This window comes from Ambystoma mexicanum, chromosome 7q, assembly GCF_040938575.1.
Source record: "Ambystoma mexicanum isolate Mex_15411 chromosome 7q, UKY_AmexF1_1, whole genome shotgun sequence".
Classification (NCBI taxonomy): Eukaryota; Metazoa; Chordata; class Amphibia; order Caudata; family Ambystomatidae; genus Ambystoma; species Ambystoma mexicanum.
In genome coordinates, this window is record NC_090941.1 from 836,130,370 (window position 1) to 836,144,827 (window position 14,458).

The 14,458-nt window shown below is 43.5% G+C and overlaps 1 protein-coding gene across 5 annotated transcripts in view; it reads left to right on the top strand.

Moving 5' to 3' along the window:
- Positions 1–14,458, top strand: part of FAM76B (family with sequence similarity 76 member B) — a 90,421-nt gene that overhangs the window by 9,729 nt on the left and 66,234 nt on the right. For all 5 annotated transcript variants that reach the window (XM_069639207.1, XM_069639206.1, XM_069639203.1 and 2 more), the window contains exon 2: positions 4,186–4,250. In XM_069639207.1, the coding sequence (XP_069495308.1) occupies positions 4,186–4,250 (65 nt within the window). The remainder of the gene's footprint in view (positions 1–4,185; positions 4,251–14,458) is intronic.

Consider the following 14,458-nt stretch of genomic DNA (forward strand, 5'->3'; position numbering starts at 1 on the left):
TGCACACCTGCTCCCTCCTTTCCTGTTGCTCTCTGGCCAGCCTCCCTTGGACCTCTTCCTTCTCCCACCTGTGAGGCTAAAAACCCCGGGGTCATCTTCGACTCCATTCTCCCCTCAGATCTCAGACGTCTCTAAGAAGTCACTCTACCAGCTGCACCTCCTCAGAGGTATTCTTCCTTCCTCTCCTTCCCCCAGAAGCTCACTGTCTCCAGAGCTCTGGTTCTCTCTAGGTTGGACGACTGCAACAGCCTCTTTGTAAATCTGCCTGCTTCTACTCTCTGCTCTCTGCAACTCATCCAGAACAGGAATGCGAAACTTGTCCTTGGCCTCAATCGCAGGGATCGTATCTCCCCAGGACTTAAATCTCTGCAATGGCTCCCAGTGGTTGCAAGGATTATGTTCAAAACCCTCTGCATTGTCCACAAGGCCTTCGGGGGCCTGGGGCCTCAATACCTCCAACTCGCTCTACCTAAATATCTTCCTTCTTGAGCTCTTTGCTCATCTGCCTCCAACTCCCTCCGGGTCAGTCGCTTCTCGAAGCAACGAGTTGGTGGTAGATCTTTCTTCGGCTGGGGCCTCCCTCTGGGACGGCCTCCCTGTCTCCCTGAAACTTGAGGAGCACCATCTCCAGTTATGGAAGCACCTCACGACCTTCTCCTTTGCTTCTGCTTTCTCTCCTCCTCTCCCCTGCTGAACTCCTAACTGAAACTGCACTAATCACCTGGCCACCCTCTGATCTCGGGCCCAGGTCCTTTTCCCCCCTCCAGCTGCACGCCTCCCGGGCAATCCCTGCACTGTGGGGCTGGGCTGTTTCTGTATCTCTACAGTACCCACCAGCTCTTGACACAATGTTCTGCACTTACTCTTGCACTTGGCACTAGCTGGCCGCACTGTTACCTATTATTTTATTTATTCTTTTCTGTTGATCCAATGTATTGCACTGCCCCCTCCCCTGCACTTGTGCGATCTTAGTTTCACCTGGTCTAGTAAGATCTTTGTCTTCCCTCTGTTCTCCCTCCCTTGCCGCGCGGCACCTTGAAACACTTGTCTATAGGGGCGTTATAAATGCCATATCATATCATTAACTCCTTGTGCAGAGAGGGCCCTCATCCTTTTATGCTAATTGTTGCAGAGTGGCCAGTGGGCCTTGATAAGACTACATAACAAAAGCTTAGAGTAAAACAAGTAATTGTCATTCTAGCTGGTGGGGAGGGAGGTTGTGTGTGTATGTGTGTATTTAAGGGAAACTCTTTAGTTCCAAGGATGTTAAGGTGAAAATTTAACACAACAAACCCCTGAAATTCGGCAGACAATTCAGACAAAGCCACCTTAACTTGCCGCCCCCTGTTGCGCAGAATATGGTCACAATGATATCAGAGATTGCATCACAGAACATATTTTTGTCTGCAAAAATTCAACCAAAAACATTGCACGAGTCGTAGATTATTAGCAAATAATGTTTTGGATTTCCTGTGGTACTCAACACGCACCTTTAGTGTAGTGACTGCCACACTATACTAAATACTGTAAAATGGATCCCTTTTTATTAACAATGTGTTCTTAAGGGCCACAAAATTTGCAGTTGCATTGGATATTGATAATTGACTCTTGGTGAGTAAGAAATGTTTTTGTTGTGTGTATGTGGAGAAATGAAGTGGCAGGTGTCACTGTGGTGTCTCCTTTACTGAGTCTTTTTCTTGAATCTTCTCTTTTTTTCTCACCCTTTTCAACCTGGCTTCTGCCCCGGTCAGGGCACGTAATCTGTTCTTATATCTGTGGGGTAGACTTTGCCCGCCTGGCTGCCCAGGGTGGCATAGGGGCACTGATGCGATTAGATCTTTCAGCAGTTTGACATCATGGACCACCCCACCCTGGTTGCCAGATTGTCTTCCGCAGGTCTTTCTGGCCAGGTGCTTACCTGGTTTTCTTTTGTCTCTGGTCACACTCTCTTTCTTGCTCCCCTGTCTTCCAGACCAGTGCTTCTTGTCAAGCGGAGTCCCACAAGACTACGCCTTGTCACCTATCTTGTTCAATATTTGCATCCAGCCGCTCCTGGCTCCCATCTGCTCCCACGGTTTCCTCTGATTTTCCTATGCCAACGTCACACAGATTATTCTACGTCTTGACCTGTCTTGCCCCGATTTGGCTGCACGGCTTAGAAAGTGCTTGGGGGCCGTGGGTGGGTGGATGGATGTCCAGGAACTGGCTGAAATTGAATGGTCATTAGACAAAGGTGCTGGTAGTTGGATCTGTCTCCCCATCTTTGTTCTGGACCCCTGACTTCTGGCCTGCTAGTTTTGGATCCTCTCCGGTGCCAGCTACTGTGGTGAAAGATCTGGGCGTTATAAGTTCGGCATCTCTGTCAATGTCTGTCAAGCTGGCTATCTCAAGTTGAGAACCCTCCATAAATTCCTACTGGGGGCTGAATATCTCCATGAAAAATTCTATGCCCATGTCCCCTCCAGAGCTCTTCGCTCTCAATCTTCGCTAATGATTCAGTTCCCCTTGATAAAATATTCCTGGATAGGTGGTCGAGCATTGCCTGGAACTTTCTCCCTTCGCGCGATGGATAATCACCTCTCTTTTCGCCGCTCCCTGAAAATTCTTCTTTTCTAAATCAGATTGATCCTGTCTCTGTCTCCTTTTGGTCTTTAGCGCCAAGATGCCTTCGGGCGACTGTTGCGCTTAATAATTTCTATTAACATAAAGCAGCCAAAGAAGTCTTATTTTGCCTGGCAAGTGGCTTGCAACTAGATTTTGTTTAACTCTTTCAGATGAAACGGCAATAATATAAGTGCTCCTTCTGTGGCACTGCTTGATTGATATTACAGGTTGAAATAGTTCTATAAAAGCAGGCTTTTTTGTGTCCTTTTCTTCTTTATTTGGAGTACCCTGTTAAGTTTTTTGTCAGTATTTGCCTGTTTGAGATGGTGTCAAGTACATGCATTCTGGAGTAGTGTTGTAAAAGTGTTGTAAACGGTACTTCACTTCAGTGGTTTAATTATTTTCTCACTGACCGTCAACAAAGTGTCCAGGTTGGAGGATTTCTCTCAGAAATACTCCTCCAGTGCTGTGATGTGCCACAGGGATCGGCCCTTTCTCCACTTCTGTTCAATATTTATCTGGAAACATACCATCTCGGGTTCCACTCTTATGCTGATGATACTCAGTTATACATCAGGCTCTACGATGTGGAGGAAGCTCTTGCCCTGGTTACTAGATGTTTAGAGGAAATGGGTACATGGATGGAAGAAAACTGGCTGCAATTGAACCCAAAGAAAACTGAGGTGATTTTGTTTGGCCCTAAACATCTCCTTAATGGAGGGGGAAAAAAGCCCCCCTCCACCCAGTTTTTGGGATCTAGTCTTAAATATTTCACCAAGGTAAAAAGTCTGGGCTGCATTTGGCAGAGTGATTTGGGATGCAATGCCCAGGTTTCAGCCAAGGTTCAGTCTGTATTCTATAATATTCGCATTTTGCGCCAAGCTCTACCATACGGGCCCTGAGCAGATAGAGCGGCGGTGGTGGGGGCGCTGGTCAATTCAAACCTTGACTACTGCAATGGACTTCTGGCGGGAGAACCGAGTAGTCAAATTCATTGCCTTAAAAAGGCACAAAATGCTGGAGTGAGGCTGGTTTTTGATGTAGCCAAGAACACTCGCACATCTAGTCTCCGTCGATCATTACACTGGTTGACAGTGGAAGATCGTAACAAATTTAAGACCGGTTGCCTGGTCTATAGATGTTTGCATGGGATGGCACCGGTGTATTTGACGAACAAATTATTCCAACCTAACCGCACCATTAGGTCAGAGGATCAGCTCCTTGTAATTCCTAGGATGAAGTGTAGATCTAGAGGAGACCGGTGCTTTTCAGTGATTGGACCCAGATTGTGGAACAGTCTCCCACTAAATCGTGAGACAAGCTAACTCGCTGATGAGTTTTAGAGCAGGTCTTAAAACCTATCTTTTTAAATAAATCTAAAATTTTGGATTACTGCTCAGTCTATGTATGTTCTAATATGATCTTGATGGGCTTGACCGCTCCCGTTTCATCGAATTCTTCCCATCTGTGCCAGGATACGATTCAGTTTGTTGTGTGCATGTTTATAAATGTTTCAAAATTCATACTGGGGTCTATTGTGCTTTTCTTCTTGGACTTACGTTTGTCATTGTATCTTCCTAGGAATGCCGGATATCGCATCCTATAGTAAAATGTACATACTGCAGATCGGAGTTTCAGCAAGAGAGGTAAGCGTTGCTGCTTGTGGATATCATTTTGTTCCAAGGGTGCATATTGTGTTTTGCTGTCACAAATTTGGCTAGTGTATTTCAGCACCTGCTCCATTCTCCATATCAGCTGGGATTGTTGGCTCCATAATAGTAAATCTGATGTACATAATTTAAATGATTTCGGTGCTTATTAAATTGTTTGTACATTTTAGGTGTTCGGCTGTTATCTCCTTGTATAAGTAGCACATGCTACGTTGTGCCCTATGTTTCAGAGGGCACAGTGTTTACTGCAGATGTGCAGTGCTTTCAACTGAAAGGCACTTCTCATTTCCAAACATGCCTATTATGTTGCTCAGTAATTGAAAGTGGTAAATACTGTTTTTTTTTCTTTGTATGTAGACTGGCTTTGGAAGATCCCACAAAGTATTGTTTAGAAGCATGCCCGCATATAATTCTGGCATTACTAATTCCTGGTAATTTTGAGATATTTGAAAAGTGTACCATTTAATCCTGAGTTATTTTTCTAGACGCCCGCATGGTTTTTGTCAGTAATTCCACAAGTACTCTGTACATTTTCATATCAAACGTTATACAGTTGATAACTAATATCGTTATCAATTTTATAACCCTTTACACTTCTCTATAGATGACCCAAATTCATGATGCATGTCCTTGGAATAACTTGAACAATGTTACTCATAATTGCTGGATCTGCACTTTGTACCTTGTTTTTATGTTATATCAATTTGTCACTGCAGCAACACTAACAATGAAAACTCTTTGCTGGCATATTAAATCTCTTCCAACATGGTCCATCTCGGGAATGTGTACATCATTTAAAATGGGTTGGGGTTGTAAAGTATTTACGCCTTTCAACTTAATCTATCATTCATTATTCACACTCCGAGCTGCATTCGATCCCAGTTCCCTATGAAGCGTAGACCAAACCTATTCTCTCTGAGTAACAAAGATCAGATTTGTTTTATTGTTTGCTGTGCCAATACAATGGATTTTCAAGCCAAATCTTCTAGATGCACATGTTAGGAAGTCATTGTATCAAGTAGTAGACACAGACACAATAGATACAAGTTTCAGAAACCTTTATTTGGTATCTTGGTTGGTTTGGTAGAATTCCTAATTGGTCCTAACTCTAGAATGGGAGTAGTCTCGACCATTAAACAAATAAACAAATAAGTCCAAGTCAGTCTAGTCCAAATAAAAAGTCCTATGCTAAAAAAACAAACAACCCATGCCCTCCTTCTCAAAATGACAAATGTGATCAGGGGAAACCAAAGTAAAATAGTGTCTCAAAAGAAATGTCAAAATGGCTTAAGTAACAACTCCCTTTCCCACGTTCAGCACCACGGGATCTACAGTTTCTTAATCAGTCTTGCACCCTTCAAGCTTCACGTAGTTCAATCACTTCCTTAGGCTTTGCCTGCCTTGTCATAAATACAGTTATACTTTTGACCTTTACTTTACCACAATTCAACACAGGCTTCCCTCTGCCGTGCTCCAGCCTGCCTCTCTTTTCGCATTCACGTTGCCACTTTATCACTGTACTGCACATGCTTGCCTCTGCCGGGCTCGAGTCTGTCTTTCTCTTTGTGGCGGTTCCCTTCCCCACATTTTGTCTTGGGTGTCGTTTTAGTGTCGAAGACTTTTGAAACTGCAAAGATTTTACATAGACCTCTGCATGACCACTTCAACCGCTCTTTAAACAATTCTACAATGCACAATCTTCCTCATCTTGGAACTTGTAGTTTCTTTTTCTCTTTAGTATGGCCTCTTGCCCTCTTGGCATATTCAGAGTTGGCTTACTTTGCTTTTCACTTCGGGATCACGGTTACTTTCTTCCATTTTGGTTCCCAGTGGAATACACTTCAACTCAGAACATTTCACAGACTTTTGAATGTACGATTTCGCCTTGCAGGACCACTCTGTTACTTTGCATCCTTTCCTTTTACAATTCAGCAATTGTCCTTTACATTACGTGTTTTACTGGCACATGCGCAGCCTTCAACATTTGGGTTACAGTTACTTTTGCCTTTAACACAAACCAGGCTTTTGCTGCCTTCGATAACTCACCGGGTGTGTTAATTGGTCTTTGTTGGGTAAGATTTTCATAGTAATGATACGTCTTCCCGACCTGTGTCAATCCCAGAACTTTTAGATTTTACTGGTGGATTCTTTTTCCTTATACCTTTTGTGAGTGGGAGCCTTTTTTTTTGCACGCTCACAGAATGTTTTACTCTTTTTATGGGTGTCATTTTTTTAAGACTCTCCATAGTGTCTTTTTTAAATGTTATCCTATTAGACAACTTTTTGGCAATTGCCTATTGTTGCTGGGCTGCCCCAGGGGCACCCCTTGACTACCCTTGTGAGAACTACAGTTCCCAAGGGTAGAAAAGATCTTTGGATCCCTCTTACATTTTATGAAGTGAGACTAGCACCCCCACCTTATGTGGAGTGCTGGGGAGATACTGTGTATCCCCTTTCTCATTTTAAATGTAATATTTGTTACCAGGACAAACTTGCCTTTAATGGCTGGTGGCAGTGAACCTTTTTATTATTTTCGGCGCACCTTTACCGCAGGCTGTTTGCACCAAAACACCCCTGTATTATTTTTTGCCATTTTAGTGTTCTATGTCCTTTCTTGTTCCTTTCCCTGACGTCCAGGGTGGGAAATTCCTTTGTGTGATTTTTCTTAGGCTGGAGTCCTGTGGACTTCCCAGCCAGGCTCCAGAGTGTCTGTGAAGGCAAGAAGCGAAGGAGGAGTCCAAAACTCCACAGCCTTTTGTCTTCCAGCCTGAGTGCGAGATTCCAGTTCAAACTGGCGGGCTGGCTGTCCGGAAAGTATTGCCAACCCCCCCAAGTTTGAATGTTGCAAGGCTGTTTGATTGGGTCGGTTCCTGCATAGAAGTCTGAACCTGGAAGCTGGAGAGTTAGTCGACCACTGGGACCAAAACTGAAGGGGATGAAGAATTCACAGCTGAAATGATTTCCAGCAACGGGAGAGCATGCTGTGTAAGCAGAGTCTACTGTAGCCCTTCCTTCCAATCGACCTGCGGACTCCGGAAACAACGACCCTGACCCACAGCATGGTGAAACCAACTAAACTCAAGAAGACCTGCATTTTGAGTCATCCCACGCCGTGCTGAGACCTTGCGGGCTGCAATTCCCTAGGACCTCAAGCCATTGTGCGGTGCACAGGCTTCCGAATTCCGAATCTCGCTGAAACTTAGTGGGCATCCTGCTGGATCTCCAGAGGCACGATTCCAGCCCGGAGAGAGTGCTGGGACTTGCGTACGGGAATCCGACCAGCGATATTCTGTCTTCTGTGTTCCTGAAAAAGGTGCCAAATCCACAGAGCTGCATCCAGCTGTGAGGAAAACCTTGATGAAGGAATTCATAGACCAGGTTTTTGGCTGCAGATCCTGAATCCCACCTGCTGCAAAATCTTCTGTGCTGAGGTACTGTGCTGGTTTGGGTAACTTGCCTTAAATGTCTTGTGATTCCTGTTTAGTTTTGGGGTGTTTTCTGTGATTGGAAGTCCTCTCCTCCAGTGGACTCAGGCACCTGCTGGAATCCTCCTACGGTGTCTTCTCCGAAGCCCCTGGGCCCTCAACTAACTCTAAAGTAAAGTTCTGACAGTCTTCCTTAGGAACTCTGACTTTTGCTACTTAAGAACCTATCCTGGCCTGCCTGTTGGACACTAGACTCTAGTGACCCCCTTCTGCCACTGAGAACACTCATGCTCCAAGAATAAGGGACCGACTACTTATTTGCAAAAGAAGTTGGTTGGTAACTGTAACTATGTGAGTGAACAGTTGTACAAGTTATTACTTACCTTAGAAATTTTTGCCATTCTGAAAAGTATATGTAACCTCTTTCTTCCCCTTAAACTGTTGACATTCTAACAGAATGTAGATTTAAGGGTATATTACTTGCCTGTGATTTGGTTGTGCCTCTTCCCAAAAGTAATGCTGTTGGTTTCACTTATTTATTCCTTTTAGGATAAATAAACTGGGTCTTGCTTCCCCTGATTTGCTGTTAGCGTCCATAATAAGTCTGCATTAGGTGTTACCTACCTAGAATAACCTTGAGTCATTCATAAAGAGTAGCATTGGGTTTTGCTTTTAGACTGACGCAAAGAGTTTTAGGTTTACTCCTGTCTTAAGTGGCCTATAGCTCCTCTAAAAAGTATTTAGGTTTTACTAACCTTGAGCATAACTGTGTTATCCTAAAAAAAAGTTTGTTATTGCTTCCCTTAGTCTGTGAACTGAAAAACTGTCATTGACTATTCAACCCCAAGGTCGAACTCCCCTAGAATAACTGTGTTCTCCTGAATCAGAGTTATAGGTGTTTAACTGTACCTAGAATAAGTGTTCCACTATTCACAAAGTGTAGTGTCCAGTTAGGTTACTAAGTCATTTCTAACTGAGCGTTGCGGTGCAACTGCTAGGGTTTACTACCCCTATATTACTGAAAGTAATCTAAAAAGTAACTATTGGTTTCAAATTAGATTATATGCTTTGGTCTGTGTACCTTCAAGCATAGTGTTGTGTTTTTCCATAATGTGTTTATATGATCTGTATGATCTGTAATATTACTTATTTTCCTTAAGATTTATCTGGGCCTACTTGTATTGAAATAATTTCTTTTTACAATACGTAGTGTACCAATGTTTCTTTGGACCATATTTGTATTACAATTTCTGTGTGACTACACAAGACTTATCTGATTGGTATTAGTTAACCAACCTTTTGGTATCGGTCTGTACTACACAAGTTGGTAGTGTGACTGAGCAGCCAGGCTGTGACTTCAATACAAGTGACACTTAACACTGAAAGTTCCAGTTATAAATATTTGTTTATTTACACTAGTTTTAGTTAAGCATTCTTTTAAAAAAGGCGATTCTTTGTAACAGTTCAAGCAAACTTTGGAATTACTTTTCTAAATCAATAAAGCTGGTGAATACTCTTTTGATATGCTAATACATTTCTCCTAAACCCTGAAGTGACTTCAATTACAAGGATAGTATTGCATTTATATATAACACCAATATACTTTTTAGACTTTTTTCAGAAAGGAAGGGTTATGGGAAAATAGAAAGGTTAGAACATACTTTCTTTTCAAGTAAAGACAGCTGGAATCCTCCAATGAAGTCTAGGAAAGCTTTTCCCAGCAGTAAATGTACTGCCTCAGTTGAATGGTTTTACTAAGCCCTTAGTTGGACTTCAGAAAAACTGTCCTAACAATCTCATCAACGCTCTTCATGCATCAGTCAAGGCCGTTACGCCTCCTCTGCTCCTCCCCAACTCCGCCGTTCACCTGGTAGGGTCGCAGGCCCCTTCCAAACACCTTGACTTGTTCTCTATTTCGCTCACTTGGTTTCAGTCTTGGAACGCTTACAGCTTCACAAAAGCGTGGAGATCTCTCCCTTTCTCTTTCTCTCTCCGGAACTGCTGATCAGACCCTTGGCCTTTCAATTTCCATAGCCTGGTTCGCATCAGCCCCTCAAGAGCTGTTCCTTCTCGTACCCAATCTCGCTCAGAGTGTGCTTGTGCTTGACACCTTTTCACCTGACAGGGAGTGTTAACAAGTGGCGGGTGTGTATAGTTATCATTACGTGCCTGGCCTCATTACAGGGACCGAGCCATTATAAGTCAGTGGAGGTAATCTTTCTGGCTTCATTCCTCATCTTCCTCGGCTCAGTGTTGTCAATGCAAAGTGGGGAGATATTATGGGAGCTGTAGTTTTCCATAAAATCAGCAGTGATGGGGCGAGGGGGTTAGATGGGTTGTGAAAAAAGGGATACCATGTCTCACCATAGGGTGCTTGTCCCCCATCCCCTGAGAACCCCCTACCCGGGTGATCCTCCCTCGCTTGCCCACCCTCAGGGTCGGGATCCAAAAGCAATGGCCTTTCCCTGGCCACATGAGTACAAGATCCCCAGGGACTAGGTTGTGAAGCACTCTCTGGTTTTTCACACACAGTTGCGGCAAATATTTTTTTAGCAACCATCAAGGTTTGGTGCAGCATCATACTACTGGGTCTAACCAACTTCAGACTGGCCAAATCGCGTATGTTTGCAATCTTGCAGGAACATTAAATACTAATATCCAGCACAAGCTTGCATTACTCCATCCCTGTATAGTTTTAATATTGGACATCTCCATGTCCACCCAAGTCCCATAGGCATTATCGGCATGGATGTTATCTAATATTAAATTACCAATATATATACCCATGCATCGTTTTTAAAGGAGTTTATTTTCATTAATCAGTTTGCTCAATTGCATGAGTAACTTGATTTTGTTTCCAGGTTTCTCATCGATTGTATGTATGCTGAACTGCACCATATTTTGATATCTATCCCTTAGAATTATTATCCAATATGTTTTCATTGGATAACTCAATTGACATAAGAAAAGTACTGCAGATATGAGATTCAATGTAATCCTGTAATCTTTTTTTGTCTACATGAGCACTTTGTTACTGCTATCCATTGGATAGCCTTTATTGATTACATGTTTGCCCGAGCTTTGGTGCTAGCTGGATTTGTATTTATTATCTGAATTACACTAGACCATAGGTATGCACTGCTGCCTTGTTAGGAGGTGCTTAGTACCAACTTGAGATCTCATCTCCCTGTGCAATATTGTCACTCATGGCATTGGGTATCTTAGTTACATGGGAACCCAGGCTGTGTTGACTCAGTAAGGGTTCCAGATTCTAGGGGAGTTTGAGAGCTGAAGGAGAGAAGTGGTTCACTGCTGGGGGCCGTTCTCATGGATGTATCTTTTCTGAATAAAACCTCTCAACTCATGTGAAGTCTCTGAAGTGTATTACAGAACCTTTTAACATTGGCAACGAGGATTGGGCCTAGTGAGACACGGCCCCCGGCAACAACAGGAATCATGCACCAGTTTTGGATTTTACCGGGTGCAAGGAAGCACAGGAAGGGTATCCTGGTCGGTTTGACACCCTGGACCTGGTCTGTGTCTCGGAGCGGACATAGTGCAGCCTGCAGTGTGTGTCCCGGAAGCATTGTTTATTTTTGAATTTTGCCTTGTCCAGATCAGTGCCGAGAGAAACTTTGACTAAAGAGGAATTCTCAGGTCATGGGAGCGATGTTGAAATATTTCAGGTTCACGAGTCGATAAAGGACAATTGGGACATTGCTTGTACCGAGGATGATTTGTACCAGAGAGTGTTGGGTTTGGTGATGGAAGGTTAGACCAAGAATTGCCTAGGTGACCTATGTGGTTTTGCCAAGGTTAGAGATGAACTCTGGATTGATAAAGGGTATTTACATAGAGGTCATCAGATGGTGGTACCCCTCAAGATGAGGAAATTGGTAATTGATCAAGCTCATGTTGGGCACTTGGGACTAGCCAGGACCAAAGGTTTGGTTAGGTCAGAGTTCTGGTGCCTGGTGTGGACAGAGACACAGAAGAAGTAGTCAACCGTTGTAGTGGTTGTATTGAAGGGGAAAAGGGACTCGGAGTACAGAAAGTTCCCATGACCGTGAGGAGGTCACCTACAGTTCCGTGGGATGAAGTTGCCTTGGACTTGTTAGGCCCTTTTAATATAAGAGGTGGGAGAGATATTTATGTATTGTTTGTCATGGATTTATTGTCTAAATGGCCTGAAGTATTTATACTGAAGGATATTTCCAGTGGTGGAATCATAAAATATATGGAGCAATTATTTTGGAGGGAAGGATTTCCCAGGAAATGTTTGTCAGATAATGGTTCTCAATTTGTGTCCAGGGAGTTTAATGGTTCTCAATTGGTGTCCAGGGAGTTTAGAGAGTTTCTGAGCAGTCATGGCATAGAACAAGTAAACACCTCTTTGTATCGTCCCCAAACCAATGGGTGCGTAGAACGCTTCAACCGCACCCTAATGGATGACATTAGAATTGCTGTGGACACTGGAGGTGATTGGATAAGAACTGTGATGGAGAGGACGTTTCAGTACAGATTAGCTCCGCATAGTGTTACAGGTGTGCCTCCTTTTGAGGTGTTGATGGGAAGGAAGCCTAATTCGCATATGTGTCCTGGTTGGATGGGAAAATCAAAAGTAGTGGGAGTGAATGTGGAAAATGTGAGGGAGAATATTTGAGTCGGGGGTCAAATCCAAAGGAATGCCTGTAGAGAGTTCAAACTTGAGGAAGGTGACTGGATTAAAATTAAACTGCCTACTAAAGTCCGCAAAGGTGCATCTCTATTTTCCCAGCCTAAACAGGTTGTGAAAGATTTAGGATCTTCTGTCCTTGTCAAAGGAGGTGGTATTTGGAACAAGGAGAGGATAGCACTTTGCAAGTAGATTAATGGGACCAATGTAATTTAATATTGTTCCAGTAACCTATCCACTTTAACAACTGTTACTTCAGCAATGTTTTTTTTTTCATTGCTTGTATACTTTTATACTTTGAGAGTGTTCTGTTCTTTGATTTGGTGTGAAAGGAAGGGAGGTGTTAGGAGGTGCTTAGTACCAACTTGAGATCTCATCTCCCTGTGCAATATTGTTGTCACTCAGGGCATTGGGTATCTTAGTTACAAGGGAACCCTGGCTGTGTTGACTCAGTAAGGTTTCCAGATTCCAGGGGAGGTTGAGAGCTGAAGGAGAGAAGTGGTTCACTGCTGGGGGCCGTTCTCATGGATGTATCTTTTCTGAATAAAACCTCTCAACTCATGAAGTGTATTTTAGAACCTTTCAACATGCCTGTGTTAACTTCTTTCTGTTTGATGATAGACAAGAAAGATTTGTTTTTTTAAACCTGCCGCAAAATGGGGTGTGGGACTCTCATCTTGTTTTATTTGCTGGTTTCTTGAGTTAACAAACATTACACTTGGGTTCCTGGTTGACTTTACTGGGTTTAGTGTACATCTTGTGAAAGAGTGAAGACGTGGGAACTGTTATTCCCACGTCTTCACTCTATTCGCCTATTCTACATTTGTATGCAGACTTAAGATTTCTAATTGGGGTGGGTAAAAAGAAAAAGACCAATCCATAGCCATCTATTCTTGCATTCTGACAGTGCAAGGAAATTGCATTTGGGCATAAGCTGCAAATTTGTATCTAGCTATACTTCATCTTTTGAGGCGTTTTGAGACCTTATGGGTAGGCCCAGCACTGTACTTTCCTTCCAACTACCACCCTATTTCTAGCATCCGCTTCATTGCCAAACTCTTGGACTGCACTGCGTACAAACAGCTCTGTCTCTTCACAGAAAACCTTCTTGACCCAGCCCAAGCTTTCAGCTGTTTCAGTGCAGCTCTCTTGGGTAAGCGGTTACATTTGGGACTTGTGATTGTATGTTTTTTGTTCCTGCCGTGTCTGGAAAGGAGTTGGCATTTGTCACTGCTCTCATGTCGAAGCTCTCACCTTTGGGGCTTGTGGTTGTATATTTTTAGTTCATTCCGTGACTGGAAAGGCTTAGCTTTCTCCTGCCTCTCCGTCCTGCTTCCTAGCAGAGTCCCAAGTTAAAATAGTACGAAGGTGCTATCTCCCACAAGAGGGGTTATGAGCTGTGAAGAAGTCCTCTTCAGATCTCTGCTGGCGGTGTATTGAAAAGTGGACCTCTACTACATATATTGGAGTTGCCCTAATATGCAATTCATCTGGCTAGAAGTGTGATCTAGGCTAAAGAGGTGGTGGGGGAGAATGCCCAATCAACCCCATATACATTATTCTGGGTGGGGGAGAGGGGCAGAAGCACCGATCAAGGGTGGACAAAGTGAAGACTCCCCTCCAATATGCTGCCGCAGCCGAGCTAATTATTCTATCAAAGTGAAGACAAACCCCACCACCTTCAGTTGATGTTTGGCTAAACAACGTGTGCCATATATTGTCCATGGAGAAATTAATGGCAGAGGTTAGGGAGTCAGAAAATGCCTTTAGATGGATAAGGCACCCCTTCTTAGACTATGAAGAAAGGCTACACCGGTCCCCCTATCTGGCCCGAAAGGGCTAAGAGCACTAAACTTGATAGAAATGCCATAATAAATTTGACTGAGGTACCCTACCAAGTATGTTATTTGTACATTGCTGGAGGGATGGAAATGAGAGAAATGCCTGTAAAGACCGGAGGGGGGGTGTCTGTACTTCCGCTCTATATTTGGTAGAGGAGAGGCACAGAGGACCCCAGTCAAGATTCTCTATTATTGGTACGTGGTCGAGCAATCAATGCCTACTTAAGAACCAGCTCGCATCAC